Genomic DNA, 14279 nt, shown 5'->3' on the forward strand with positions numbered 1-14279 from the left:
GTGTGTGTGTGTGTGTGTGTGTGTGTGTGCCTACTAAGAATACGTGTGTTTCGGTTTCCACCAGGTTTCCACCATAGTTTCCACCTATGGTTTCCACACAGACTAATGGACAACATGCAGGTCTGTCAAGTTTCCAGCAGGTGGCGCTGATTAAAAGGTTTTGCTGTTGCCAGTCAGCAGTTACTATGGTACTATGGTGATACTGCATTTGGCTTTTTAAAGTCACCTGGATTTCAAATAACTACATACGCAGTTTTAACTCACAATGTCCTACTCATAGACTGGGGTCCTACTCTGTTTAAATACACCCCCTGAGTTCCATAGTCATACATTCTCAAAAGGTGACCTGTGTAGCTCTGTAGCTCTGTAGCCTACTGTAAAGCAGTTAACAGATTCAATCCCCCCCAAGTCAAGAAACATATGTTTTCCATGAGGTGGAGCATACTGTATCTCATGTTTTGTGTCTCAGAGGAACTGTAAATAGTAATAATCCTCAAGAGTCAATACATTCCATCTTTTAACTTTTTAATGTATGTAGGGCCAACACTTGACCACACCATTTTTATCATTTTATTCATGTCCTCATTGTCCTGTAATGTATCGTACTTTAATGTTTTGCTGAAGGTTAAAGATTGGGTAGGTGAGGAGAAACAAGCTCGAGTGCGCTAGAATTTGAAGCCGGAGAAAATCTGCCACTTCCTTACAGAGCCCCTCCTCCAACACACACGAACGCTCACATGACCAATGAGGGCACGAGATAAGTTTGTGCAAAGATGGAAGGCTGACAGGCAGGTAGGCCCATATGGCCATCCAGTTATTTTAGCCAGGCCGGCTAAAATGATTGGTCGTGCTTTTTACAGCACTACGGCTTCCACAGATGAAATGTTGTTATGGATTTTTTTGTCAAAACACTTTTATATTCATTGCTATCGGGTTGTTAAGAGCATTCCATGGAATATAACAAAAAGTGTATCTCGGGCCGGTTTCTCAAACTTACCTACCCCACCTTTAATTTCAACATATAAAAATGTGTTTAGAATCCTAAAATGTATACATGAGTGTGAAGAGCCCCAGTTTTAAACTCCACTGTGAAATTATTTTTAACTTTTAAAAAGCATGTTTTTGTTGAGCAGCTGTAACCTTAAGCACTCCTGCTTACTTTTCAATCAGTACATATCTTGGCCTGATGTTACATCTTATAATATTGACTTTTCACTGACGTGTGGGTTAAAATATGTCAGAGTCAGGTTTCTGGGTTAATACGGCCCCTAAACAAACAGGAATGCCAATCAAACTGCAGCCTTTATATCAGGCTTGTGTTGCAGGTGGTGACAAGTTACTCTCCTGAGTCCCTCTGGAGATGAATCACCAATGTCCGAAAAACATACAAGGGCTTTATGACATGTGAAAGAAATGATAGGGCTTTGTGGATTGACTTACTTTCCCTCAGGGTGTTAGAGGATGTCTGCTTCCTGCAGATCTGAGAAGTTGTTCCATGTGTCCATTAATCATAGCAACATATCCGCCCTTAGGTGGCCAGTCGATCAATACCTCATCACACTGCAACAATGTTAGAGCAGCAACAATCGTGATGATCGATTCATATTTAGTCAGTTTCCTATGCAAAAACTACATATATTGTGTCTTCCGCCACTTAAATTGAGATATACTGTTTTTCTCAATTGTATTTTATATTGAAGTGAATATCAGATCCCCTATAGCCCTATATAAAAAAACAAATGAGCAGTTTAATAAACAATAACAAATATCATTAGTAGCAGCACTAATCAAAATTCATTTGTATCCTTGGGTTTGGTTATTTGCTTGTGATATGTAGACACTATTGTTTAGCCAACTGACTAATACTACAAAGAAATATGAGTCAAGGACAATCTGCATTTCAAAATATCCCTCTTAACTCTCTTACTTTGGTATCATCATTCTCCATCAGCATATTTGCTGAATGTGCTGGAACTTCAAAGGCTGATGCCTAGCAGGAATGTGCTGTAAAACTGTAAACATTAGGATGGGGCAATAAACCCGTCAGTTCACACAAACACCCAGCGTGAGAAGATAATTTCCACGGTTTACACAGCAACAAACCCATCCCTTTCATGGTGATCACAGCCAAAATTAAAATCCCATGTGACTGAAGCCATAGAATGGAGGAAAAACTGTTGTGAGAAGTGTAGAAAATGAAATTTCTTTTGGGTGTTTGAGCACAACAGGAATTTGACCCCTGACTCCCATTTACGTTCTATCCTCCTTCATCATGTTAATTCTGGGAAAGAGAGAGAGCTGCAGTCGAAACATGTAAGCTGCATTTCACATCCACAGAGGAATGTTGGCGTGTCCTCACAATGTTGTCAGTCAGAATGCCAAGATAAGAGCTCTGAGTTCATAAATAAGATTGATGGTGTTTCACATACCACCAGTTCCTGCTCTGTGTTTTCCCATACAAGCATCCGCACTATCTCACAAGTTCATATCCTCTCTGCCCAAGCCCAGCCAGGCATGCTTAGTCATTTTAACATATTCCCCATCCAACTCTCAAACCACAACACAGGAGACATTTAGCCTTTGCTTGTTCAGGTGTGAATATGAATAGAAAAAAGTTTCAACACTGGCACAAACATTGACATGAATAGATGACTTTAAAAGGTTGTGTATTGACCCTGAGATGCCACTTTATTGTTAGGAGGCCCTTTAACTGCCGGACCAAGAAAAAAGCTATGGAAAAATTATTTTTTTGCATTTTCTTATCAAATGGGCCACAAATAAGCACAAAAGCATTTTTTTTTTTTGACTGACCACACAGTTTTGTTTTTATGAGCCTCTACCAAATGGTCGAGCTGGCTTTCTATGGTAAAAGTACATTTTCAACAATCATCATATACCGTACAGTATTTTTATGCATCAAACTCAAATAAAACAGAAAATCAAATACATTTGTTTCTTTCATGGGAAATGAGCAATATATACAACCACATATATTCATAAAAGATAATCAATTCTAATTGTAAAAAAAGTAATGTAAAGTGTTTTTCATGATAAAAAAAATACTTGCTCATCTTACTGTATATGCTGAATTGGCCTGACAGGAAACCACTGGCCTAACAGCAAATGTCTATATCCTGTGTTGGTCTAACTTGCTCATCTGTGTGCAATTTTGGGCTGAATGCCATGCATGAAAGGGGCTCTATAAATTATTATCACTCTTTCACTCTGAGACTCATAAGGCAGTACTAGGTTTAGTAATATTACCATGAATCTAGCCATTTATTTACCATATTTTATTGGAAACATCTCTGAAACTCTGAAAAAGTCGTATTGCTAGCTTACCATAAAAGGCCAATTCGACAGATTGGTTGAGCATATTTTCAAAAAAATAATTACACCCTTGTTAAAACTTTTTTTGTGCATCCAGTTATCTCATTATGTTCAGTCAGTGCCCTGCCACTAAAATATGTCAAAAAGGATATGGTTACCTACAAAAGTTGACCAAAAAGAGTGGTTTCTTCAGCAGTGATTTTTAGCATTGCCAACTTTCTCAGTTGAAGCTAGCTGAAGGGCATTCTGTTTGAACCACAGTGACATTTAGAGGTTGTTTTGTGTATAACATGTCAACCAAAGGGTAGAGCTGGCTGAATCAGATGGAGTTACACCTTTTTTTTTTTTTTTCAATAAGATATCAAGACGCAAAATGTGCTCTACCAAATGGTGGTGCTGGCAGTTAAAGAGTTAAGAACAGTTTATTACAAAAAAAACTAGCTCTGATTTGATATACAGTGTATTCAACAAAGATGTTTAGGATCAAAAGGAAACGGATTGTGTTAGTCACTCCCTTAACCTAAGCTCTACAGGCTGAAAGGTTGTGTTAAGTATAAATGACCAAGAGTGTCTGTTAGCTTTCTACTTTTTTGCAACTTTGCATTACTATATGACATTTTTACTGTGTGAATTCCATAGAAAAAAAAGCTCCTTAACTGGCAACATTTCAACCCACCACACATATTTGTGTGTGTTGGGTTGAGTATTAGTTGTGTTGGGTGGTTGCTGGAAACATCGCTAATAAGCTCGAATTCCAGCATGCAGGTATACTTTTCAAGCGTATTCTTATGATGATTTGATACAAAGATCCAACCGGGCTTTTGTGGAAGTGCACACGAAAACCCTAGCAATTTTTTGTATGTCTCTGTCTTTGTAATGAAACACTATATGATTGTTAAATGTTGATTAAAGAAACAGCCTATCATTTAAAATGTGTGAAATCTTTCTCCCACAGGCACATTTTGTGTTGCACACACATAATGCATGCAGTGGGATGACTAGTGAAACATGTGAGTGGACCTGGATGGCACCATAACATTCATTGTTATTCTCATTGTCCTGCTACATTGTGAGGTCTCATTGTCAGCCAGCGCTGCTCAACCGCCCCAAACTGGTACAAGTCGATATCAGTGGTTCTGTGTGTGTGTGAGTGTGAGAGAGACAGAGAGAAAGAGAGAGAAGCATCCATCCTGAAACAGACACCACATAACAGAGCTCTCCATTCTCTCATCTTCATATCCAATGGCGTGTCCTGACATTGTTCATAAACACCTCTGGGGGTGAGTTAAAATGGAGGCAATAAAAGCGTTTATGACTGCAGCACATGTTAGCCAAGGTGGATGGAGGCACGCAGGAATTTCAAAAGGCATTAGCGGCTAATCTGGGAGAAACCTGTCTTTGTCAATTATTGGGTGACGTGTCCCAATGAGAATGTGATCTATGTCAAGCATGCTCTTCATGGCAAGAAGAGAACAAGAGAGCAGGCCACCCGAGAAAGTTGAACCCAAAAGAATGCGGCTCTGGTATTCATTAATGAAGAGCACTCTTCTCTGTGGTGGAGCGAGGACAAGAATGAGGAGATAGGGTGACAAAGTGAGAGAGAGAAGGGAATGAAAAAGGAAGGCAACATTTACCAGAATAACCTTTTCAAAGAAGTATGAACGAAGCTGAGATCATCTTTATGCTAGCAAATAGATGGAAGATATGTTTGGCCAAAATCCTCTAAATGAAAAAGAAACACACAAGTCAATGAGCCAGGTAATGTATATTAGAATATTTTTATTGCTTTATGAAATGTTGCATGAATTCAACTGTAAAAGCCTTCATATTGTTTGAAGTTCACAGAAATGTCTGTTTGAAGTCAACACTAGGTTGGTTGTGTACAGCTTGACATGACCGTGATTGTCGGCACATAACTTACGACAAACATACATAAACTCTTTGGCATCCTGCTCAAAGCCCTATCGAACCTAAAATAACAATACAAACAAATCTGTAGAAAATATATAATAATAATAATAATAATAATAAACCTGCTTGTTAGTTCAAAGCTCACAGTAAACAAACAAAACAACACGGTGTCGTTTTTCAGCTTTTATCCCGCAATGGTGACCAAACCAGCAGAATCACCACATCAGGAAACACACTCACATACTGTAATCACACATGCAAACATACTTTGTTAAAGGAAAAAGTCATCAGAAAAACAGATGATGAAATCAACACCCTTTCAAAATCACAAACAACACCATGTCTGTTTCAGTTTGTCTTTAATATATTATGCATCTCACAGTTCACACACACCTCTAAACCTTTGCAGAACCAGCTGCGCGGGCTTCAGCAATATGGACAGCAAGAGCATTTAAATCAGCAGTGTCTCATGTGTTATAAGCTTAAATTATTGAACACAGGGAAGTCTTACACACAGATAAGATCCAAGTGATGGGAATGAGGTTACTCAGATTGACAATTCTTATTGGAGAGGGGGGGGGGTCACATAGATAACCTTTTATTGAATATTTGTCTTGAAGAGCAGGAGGCTTAAGTTAATATTTGGGGAATGTGGAAACCAGATAAGATAAATATGTAGCTTCTTAATTCACTGGGTTGGGAGAGGAGATAAAGGGGGTTATGAAGGGGGAAAGCAGCAAATATATATATTTATATAAATATTTAGGCATTCAATCTCTGAAAACATGTTGCCCTATTACAATCCACAATACTGTCCAAGTACCTCAGAAGATTAGTCTTTTCTCACCCAGCCGGGCAGACTGCCTGCAGCTGTCCAGCTTAGTGAGAGGGAGTGAGGCGGAGCACAGCTCTGTCTCTAATAATGTGAAAATGGTCCTCATTTTTTTTCGTGCATTGGCCACTTTCCACGACATTCTTGAATCCAATATTCAATCCACTCTTTTCAAAGACTTGCACTCTTCACAGATTCTCAGAATTGTTATTTTCTCTCATTCAAAATCCACCTCCCGGTTCTTTAAATGAAGATTTCCACAGCCTCTGAATCCAGCTCATCCAGGCCTCTGAAGGGGTTTAATAGCAACTTCTTAGGCGCTGCCTTGTCTGGAAGAAAAAAAAAAGAGATAGAATGAATAATTTTAGAAATGCTTTTAGGCTAAACCAGTGGAAAAATGTCCCAGATACAGCTCAGCTATTAATGACTAAAGGTTAACAGAGATTTTCCACATTCTAGCAGACCACTCTGGTAAATATGCTCAGTCAACAGATCCACATTATTTCCTAACCATGCACATTCCTGAAAGCCCACATTATGAACCATGACCTGGACAGATGGCATCTGATTGGCTGGTTAAGCAGCAGTGTGGTTAATCAATCTGAAAATCCATGAAGCCGGGGTCCAAAACTCCTTTCATGAAGAGTATTAAAAAGCTGTGTGTGTGTATGTTTTGTATAGCGGACTCTGAACTTGTGAACGCTTGTTTATTCATGTTTGCAAATAATTTATCCTTCAGGTTCAGCATTCTCTGATGGTTTCTTGGCATCGTAAAGAAACTCACGTATGCGTATTTGATAGATCACTCACCACTGTTGAGCTTAGTCGTGCTGGCAGCCTCTTTGGCTTTCGTCCCCTCCACCTGCATCTCGAGCGTTCCAGGCTCAGACTGAGCGGAGAACTGATGGCTTGGCAAAGTCTGATCGTCTGAGAGACTCTTACCTAAAGAACAACAGTGCCTGTCAGAAGTGCTTTCGTCTTTTATCGAAATGTTTACCCACAAACAATACTTTTTATGTTTGAATATAATGTACAGAGTTGACCCTTAGGCTATGCTTTGCTGTTTACCTCGACTCCTTGTGTTGCTCAAGGCGGCGCTGATGGAGGGGGTGGAGGAGGCGGGTCGGAGAGATGCCCCCACTGTATTCAGGAGGTTTGGGCGGGGGCTGTGCTCGTCCTTCCTCCCTTGGTCCTGGTGCAGCCGCTGGTTGAGGATCTTGATCACAGCGTCCTTCTCCAAAATCTGAGCGTAAAGGGCACGGATCCTGTTCTCCATCTCCTGATTCCTGTAGTCAGCCACCGGCAGGTCCTCGTTGAAGCTGTTGTTGGAGGAGTGGCAAGGCGAGTGGTTAATGATGGTGGTGTCTCTGCAAAAGGAAATGACAACGTGCAGATGTTAACTCCAATTCAAATGAGCAAAAACGTGTACTTGTAATGTTTTGAAAAATGTGAAGCTAAGTTCTTTACCTCTGTGCAGCGGCGGTGGCAGCCACCTCCATGGCAAACTGCCTCATGGTGCTTTCTTCCAGGTACTTCTGCTCCCAGCGCACCATGTCGGCCTCGAGGGCCAGGATTCGCTCCTCGCGCTCATGCAGGCGCTCTTGGAGGGAGCCCATTGTCACTCCTGGTGGCTGAGTCTGCCTCTGAGGTGGAGATAGAAAATATTGAATACAGACGCCAAAAAACAACTAAAAACGACTACTAGAGAAATCAACGTTTTTCCTAGTTTTCCTAAGACAGGATGTTTACCTGTTGTGCCCTCAGAGTCCTCAGCTCCTGCTCTAGTCGCGTCCTCAGCTTCATCTCCAGGGTCTCCCTCTTCTCACAGGTGGACTGCAGCTGAGCCAGCGCACCCTGAAGTCTCTCAACCTTCTCCACATAAGCCCTCTTCCTCCTCAACTCGTCTTCAAGCTGGCGGCCTCGTCCACGAGCTGTGTCCAGCGCGTCCTCGAGATGCTTTGACCTTTTGTTCTGCTCCTCCACTGTGGATCGCAATCGCTCCAACTCCCGCTCTACGCGCTCCTTCTCAAAGTTCTGCTCCTCATCTGAAGGAAAGAAAAAGATGGGTGGGATGGTTAGTTGCATTTTTTATAAACGTGGGAATGATTTTTTTTTTTGCAGTTTGGACCTAAGTGCTATTGGATGAAATGTGAAATAATTCCCAATCTGTCTGAAGTTCCTTCTCAAATACATATGTGCATCAATCCATGATTACTCCCTCCTAAATCCAATCACAGTAATAAGTACCAGAGTTGCTACATGGTGGCCGGTGTTCTTCATTTAGCGAAGCACTCCTGGAATGCTGAGAGGAAGGAGGAGGAGGAAGGGGGAGAAAGCCGCCCTATCCCTTTGACCCACATAGCATTCCTCATCAAGGCCATACAAACACCAACACCCTGCTTGAGTCCAGTTCCTTAAACAGACAACATAAATCACACTAACAACAGGTGGGGGGACCTCATTTCCACTGCTGCTGTGTGATTTAGAGGCCGCTCGTTTCCCTTTGCAAAGAGGTGTGTGGATCGAATTCCCTATAACCAAGCCTTCTCCCCAAATAAGCCGAGGTTATGCAAGTGAAATTCCTTCATGCAGGATCCCTTGGCTACAAAAAGGGCCTCATGCTATGCTACCATCTGATCGAATCAAGCCTGTTGATAACAAAAGAAGGATATAACAGAGAGCTGGGGATTGGGGGGTGGGGGAGGTCTATCCAAACAGAAGGACATACTCACTTTGTTCAAGGAGTTTCGCCATGATGTGCTGGTTGTGGTCAGCTGCTTCTACTTCTTTAGCAACATGTGATCTGGCATTTTCCAAGTTTTCTGTATTGCAAGAAAGTTTGAGAATTAGATAACGTTGTAAACTGGATCTGATAAAAAATGGCAGAATACTTCATAGCTTTGTGTATGTGTGGCAGCACTTTATCCATACCTCTTAGGTCTCTGTTGAAATCCTGTAGCCTCCTGATCTCAGACACTAGCCTCTTCCTCAGTGTCTGCTCCAGGTTTTCCCTCTTACAGCTGCCCTGCATCATTGTCTCATAGGCCTCGGAAATACGCTGGATCTCCTGCTCCAGCTGAAAATGGGAAGAATAAGTAGCAAGGAAAGAGGAGATGGAGGATTGGAGGAAAGGAGCGCAGAAAAGAAGAAGAGGAATCTTTGGTTACTTCACATGCCAGGGAGGAACTGGAATGTTGAATCGTGTTGTTACAGTACATGCATATAGTATACATATAGGCCTGTATGGGTACATATGGGACTGTGTATACAGTACACTCAGTGTGTGTCTATGTGGTATAGTTCTGAGAAGGAATTCAAGCCCGCACCACTCCCTGAGAGACTGATTTATATCTACATTCCTGAGGGCTGATAGCTCTAGTTCCAGGTGTGAGAGCGCACAGGAGCGTGCACGTACACACCACAACGCACAAGTTAACACGCAACCACACAAACAGAGGTCTGGGAAGGCTGCCAGCGGAGGGAAGGTGTGCATGCCTGTGCCTGGGTTGAGGAAACGGCAAAGAGAAACCCACCATTATAGCAGTCACACAGGCATGTTTACCCAGGGCTGCGGCCTGACGGAGAAAACTTTCCAACCCTGGTAATTATCATTCTTTAAGGCTGAGGCAAGGCAACGGCCATGTGACATAACTCCAATAGAGAGCCGGGTGGATTTTACAAAGTTTGGCTGAGGTGTCAAATATCTCTGAAGCTGTTGTTCCACCATGATGAACAAGAAATGTGCTCATTTTAGGCCAGATTCAATCAAAAAGAAAAAACCAGAAGAGAGAAGGTGGAATGGTTGTTATTTGGTGGAAAAAACAAAAAGGGACCTTTCACTTTTTACAAAGCAGCTCACCACCTGCCACGGACTCCCACCCCACCCCCATCAGCTGTGTGTGCGGGTCACAACCCGATCGACTGCTGTCTGACAAGCCCTAGATTAGGCTGAAAATCTATGGCCTCCATGAAACTAAAGCACACGCGCACACACACTCTCTGGCCTCCACAAGGTCAGCTCCACAATGAGAGGAGTGTGTAAACACAGTAGCAGGCTGTAACCTATGTTTGTGCCTCTGTGGTATGGAGGGTAGCAGCTGCTGATCTCCTCTGTCCCTTCCAGATGAGGGAGTGTGCCTGGAGTTGGACGTTAGGGAGACAACTGTTGACCGGGATTGTGTTTCGTAGACAGGTGGCTGAGTTTTTAGGATGATGTCTGTCTGGTCAACCATTTAAGAACTTTGGATTATGTCCCTCTGGAATTGAGTCGTGTTTGTGCCAACCTCTCATATTCTTATGAGTTTGTTTGTTATTGTCTAACTCCCCTGAATGAAATGTAAATCTAGCTTGAGTTTGCCTGTTTTCACTCCTTCAGCTAGATCTGTGAGATATGTCAAATGCAATAAATAATATGATTTCCTCTCCTTACCTTCTGAATACGGCCAGTCTTTTCCCTGTGTGCTTCCAGCTCTTGCCTCAGCCTCTCGTTCTCCATCAGCAGCAGCTCCACCTGGTTGGGCTCCTCCAAGCCAGCAGGTGGCAGACTGCTGAATGTGCTGTAGCAGGGCAGTTCAGCTTGCTGGACAGACTGGACATACCTATGAGAGACACATTTCTGAGTAAATAAACCGATTGTAGCCAGCTAAACTTTAAGGTATGAGAACTTCCTTTTTGAGCAACACATGTGAAATATCACTCTATTTTCGCCTATCCGTGAGCAGACAAGCCGACTCCAGTGGCTGGAAAGAATGTCAAAGCCTATATGAGGAACATACTTTTGTAAAAGCATCCCAGGAAACACAAGCATGTGAAAATATCTTGTTCCACTATGCCTGGCATTACAAACACCTGCAGGGTTGGACTTGTTCTCCTGTTAAGTATTTCAAGAAGCCAATCGGCTCGCAGGCTATGGTGTGACTCACATTGATAAGTATGTGTTTACGCATGTGAACACACCATGACGAGTACTAGTTGATTGGCTCTAGTACAAAAACTACTCCACAGAATATGATGTAATGTTAAAAAGGAGTTTAAAAAAACATGCACACACAATGACAGTGAGGTCTTTGTACCTGTGCTGCTGTGCTTGCACCTCCTGGGTCTGGTGAGGAATAAATCCTTGGCCCTGGATGGGGGCTGAGTAGTCTGGAGGGGGGCTGCGTTTGTCCATGCTCTGCCTCGGGCTCTGGAGGGCCGGCGGTGTGTAGTACGGCAGCTCAGGGTAGCTGTGAGAGGTGCTCCTGAGGGCTTCCGCTTTAGCAGCTGCATCATTCCTCTCCAGAGATATCTGCATGCAATGCTCACTGAGAGACCGAACATGGCTGCACTTCAGCTCCATCATATCTGCCTCTTCATGGAAGGCTCCCTCATGCAGGAGCCCCTCGTGGAGCTGCCTGACCGGGCCTGTAGGGGCCCAGTTAGAGGCCAGATACTGAGAGTGCACCTTGGCCTGCTCGTATGTTGGCAGCTCTTCGCCATGCAGCTGGTAGAGCTGGTAGCCACTCTCTGAGTGAAGGTAGTCTCCCTGGTGCTCCTGGCCCTGGGGCTCCTGCCTGGCAGAGAGCTGAGGGAACGGAGGCTCCTCCTGGTTGAGACTCTCCAGAGAGGAGCGTGGGCTCCTGCCCAGTTCACATCCACTGCTGGGTCCACTGTTGCTCCCACTGCCTCCACGCAGGGCCTGCTGCTGGATGGCTAATAAAGTGCGGGTGTCTGTGGGGTTTCCATAGCGCAGCTGCTCCTGGATCAGCCGGTGCAGGACCGTGCCAGACGGTTCTTCAGTGGATGACATATTGTTTCGAGTATGTTTATCTTCTCTAGCACTTGAGTTGAGTTTTTCTTGAAAATATATATTTTAAATCAGTTGTAAATCTGAAACAGAGCAAAAATAAAAGGGATTAAGTATAATCAGTCAAACAAATAAATTAAACACGAGACAACTAAAAAACACTAATGGATTCATATAGTAGATGAATAGCAGTGTTTGAGGAATGTAGGATTTTGGAATAACAACAACACTATCAACACTGAGATTGTAGATTTCCTTTTTTTGATCTCATTAATACAACACCTGTGATTGATGTTTACCTGGAGTATAACATTAAAACATTGTCTACTTTACAAACAGCGACAACATAGAGATGTGGAGACATTTTACACAGCAGGCACAAAAATGCATGCGCCAAACATTCCGATCTCACGGGGGAGCAAAAACACACAAAACCGCATTTTAAAATAACTTCATCTTTGGAGTTTAAACACGATTGTCCATTTTAAAGAATGTGAACTACTCGAAACTCCTTCACAACAAACAATACTCTCAAAAACTCGAACCAGAAGTTACGATGAAGCTACTTTCGTCATGTTTGTGATCGGTTTTTTCTATTGTTTAAAAAGGAAGATTAAAATAGGCTTTTCTTACCAGCTCACACTCTCATGATAACAAAACGTTGTTCTCGATGTCGAAGTAAAAAAAGTCAGAGTAATTCCACTTTTTCCATGAGTTTATAGAGTCAAACTTGTCTCATGTTGCTCCCCCTCGACGGGCTGCTCTCTCGCTGTGAAATGAATGTGAAGAGCAGGCGGCGATAATAAGTAACCGAGGAGGGACTGAGGTCGGAATGCCAGGAATGTAAAACGCGAGGTCCCTCTGGGATCAAAAGCGTAAAACCACACGGAGGGGGGGAGGCCGCACTGCGCTTAGCATTACCAATGAGGAGTTAAAAAGAAGTTTAGGAGAGGACATTTGAGCCTTGGAAATAAATGCTTTAATGCTCAGTGAAAGGGAAACATAGCTGTGTCGTTATCTGGCACACAATCTACTTTCTAGCACCATTTGTGTTGGGTTGCTATAAGAACTAATGCAGTTGTGGAAGGGGTATTCAGATCATTTAAAGTGGAATGTTGGAATATCTGAACAATATTTGACTTGTATGGTACAACACAAGTATTAGTAATAGTTCTCAATACGCTCAATGCCCCCTGTTAAAGCTTATATATTTATTAACTGATTATATGTTGTGCATGTAGAATCTTAATTTGAAAACTGTAATTATAAATATAGCCCACGTGGTAGATTAAAAACATTTATTTACAGTAATTTCCCTATATGAAGTATAAAGTAACATGGAAATAATGACCTAACACTACCTTAAACAAGTGCTACCTTAGATCTTTATTATTGATAGTTTGACTTGAATGTTGTTGTTGGTCAAGGTGAACCTAATTTGATCTTTACACCATTGTTTTTTTAATCATCACAATGTTTTATGTAGAATCTTAATCTGAGAAGTTATACTGGCTGTTCATAGTTGAGTAAAGAAAGCAACATTTATCTCTGAAAACCAGTAGTAAAAATATAAAGAGGCATACAATGGACACACTAAAGTTAAAGTTAAACTTAAATCTTTGCACCCCTAAAGTTTGGTTGCTTGTAATTTAGTATCCTGGAGGAATTCAAGCTCCTCTTCACTGCTGGACACGAGTAAAAGTATTCTTGTCTGTGAAAGTGTGTTGAGACTATGCATGCCTTAATGGTGTGTGTGTGTCTGCGTTGTGTGTGGCAGCTGTCCACTGGAATCTGAGGTCTGCATATGCCCCATTACTACAAACACAGTGGCTCTTTGTATCCGACATCACACTACACGGTGCAGAGCAGAGCCTGGAGAATGCCACACATGGGCACAAATCCCAAACATGCAGGGGTCGCGCTCCTGCTGAGACCAGGTTACTCAGAATCACAACATGTGTGGATGGCTGGAGGACAGTCAACCCTACATCCATTTACATATTAGGTAATGGCATTCACTAATTCCCAACCAGGGGTTCTTGTACCCTGGGGGAATCATTCCAGGAAGTACTTTTACAAATTGGGATAAGCTCAACTAATTTGAAATAAATTGATCAATCTAAATAATATACAAATTCAAAGTCAGAGTCAATAACAACACTAACCACGTGTAAGTGTATGAAACAAAAAAGGAAGAAATATAAATAAACAAAAAGCTAGCTAGAATGGTAAAAGTATCCACCTAATGTAATAGCCAAAAGTCTAAATAGCGTTCTCATCCGTCACTGAAAACATAAAATTCTTGCACCTCACACGACATTGTTTGAGACACCGATTAAGCACATTACCTTAATTAACTTGCTCCAGGCTCTGCATCGGGCCATACGAATGTCCCGTGGATTCTTAACAAGCCAGTCTTTG

The 14279-nt window shown here is 42.2% G+C and overlaps 1 protein-coding gene across 1 annotated transcript; it reads right to left on the reverse strand.

The window, feature by feature from the left end:
* Positions 1–5089: 5089 nt before the first annotated feature.
* On the reverse strand, positions 5090–12725 carry LOC307020854 (angiomotin-like 2a). The gene is made up of 10 exons (XM_079652482.1): positions 12492–12725; positions 11146–11941; positions 10503–10671; positions 9005–9149; positions 8806–8895; positions 7823–8118; positions 7541–7716; positions 7142–7440; positions 6884–7015; positions 5090–6402 (listed from the first exon to the last, which is right to left on the reverse strand). The coding sequence occupies exons 2-10, from the start codon at positions 11859–11861 to the stop codon at positions 6317–6319; spliced, it is 2109 nt and encodes a 702-aa protein (XP_079508608.1). The 5' UTR covers positions 11862–11941; positions 12492–12725; the 3' UTR covers positions 5090–6316.
* Positions 12726–14279: the final 1554 nt, after the last annotated feature.

Source organism: Notothenia rossii (assembly GCF_949606895.1).
Source record: "Notothenia rossii genome assembly, chromosome: 9".
Classification (NCBI taxonomy): domain Eukaryota; kingdom Metazoa; phylum Chordata; class Actinopteri; order Perciformes; family Nototheniidae; genus Notothenia; species Notothenia rossii.

Coding starts and splice junctions, on each gene's coding strand:
- LOC307020854 (XM_079652482.1), bottom strand. CDS start 11,861: ATGTCATCCACTGAAGAACCGTCTGGCACGGTCCTGCACCGGCTGATC. Junction 7,717..7,822: donor GGACTCTGAGGGCACAACAG/GTAAACATCCTG, acceptor TCTCCACCTCAG/AGGCAGACTCAGCCACCAGG. Junction 7,016..7,141: donor GAGCAACACAAGGAGTCGAG/GTAAACAGCAAA, acceptor GTTGTTCTTTAG/GTAAGAGTCTCTCAGACGAT.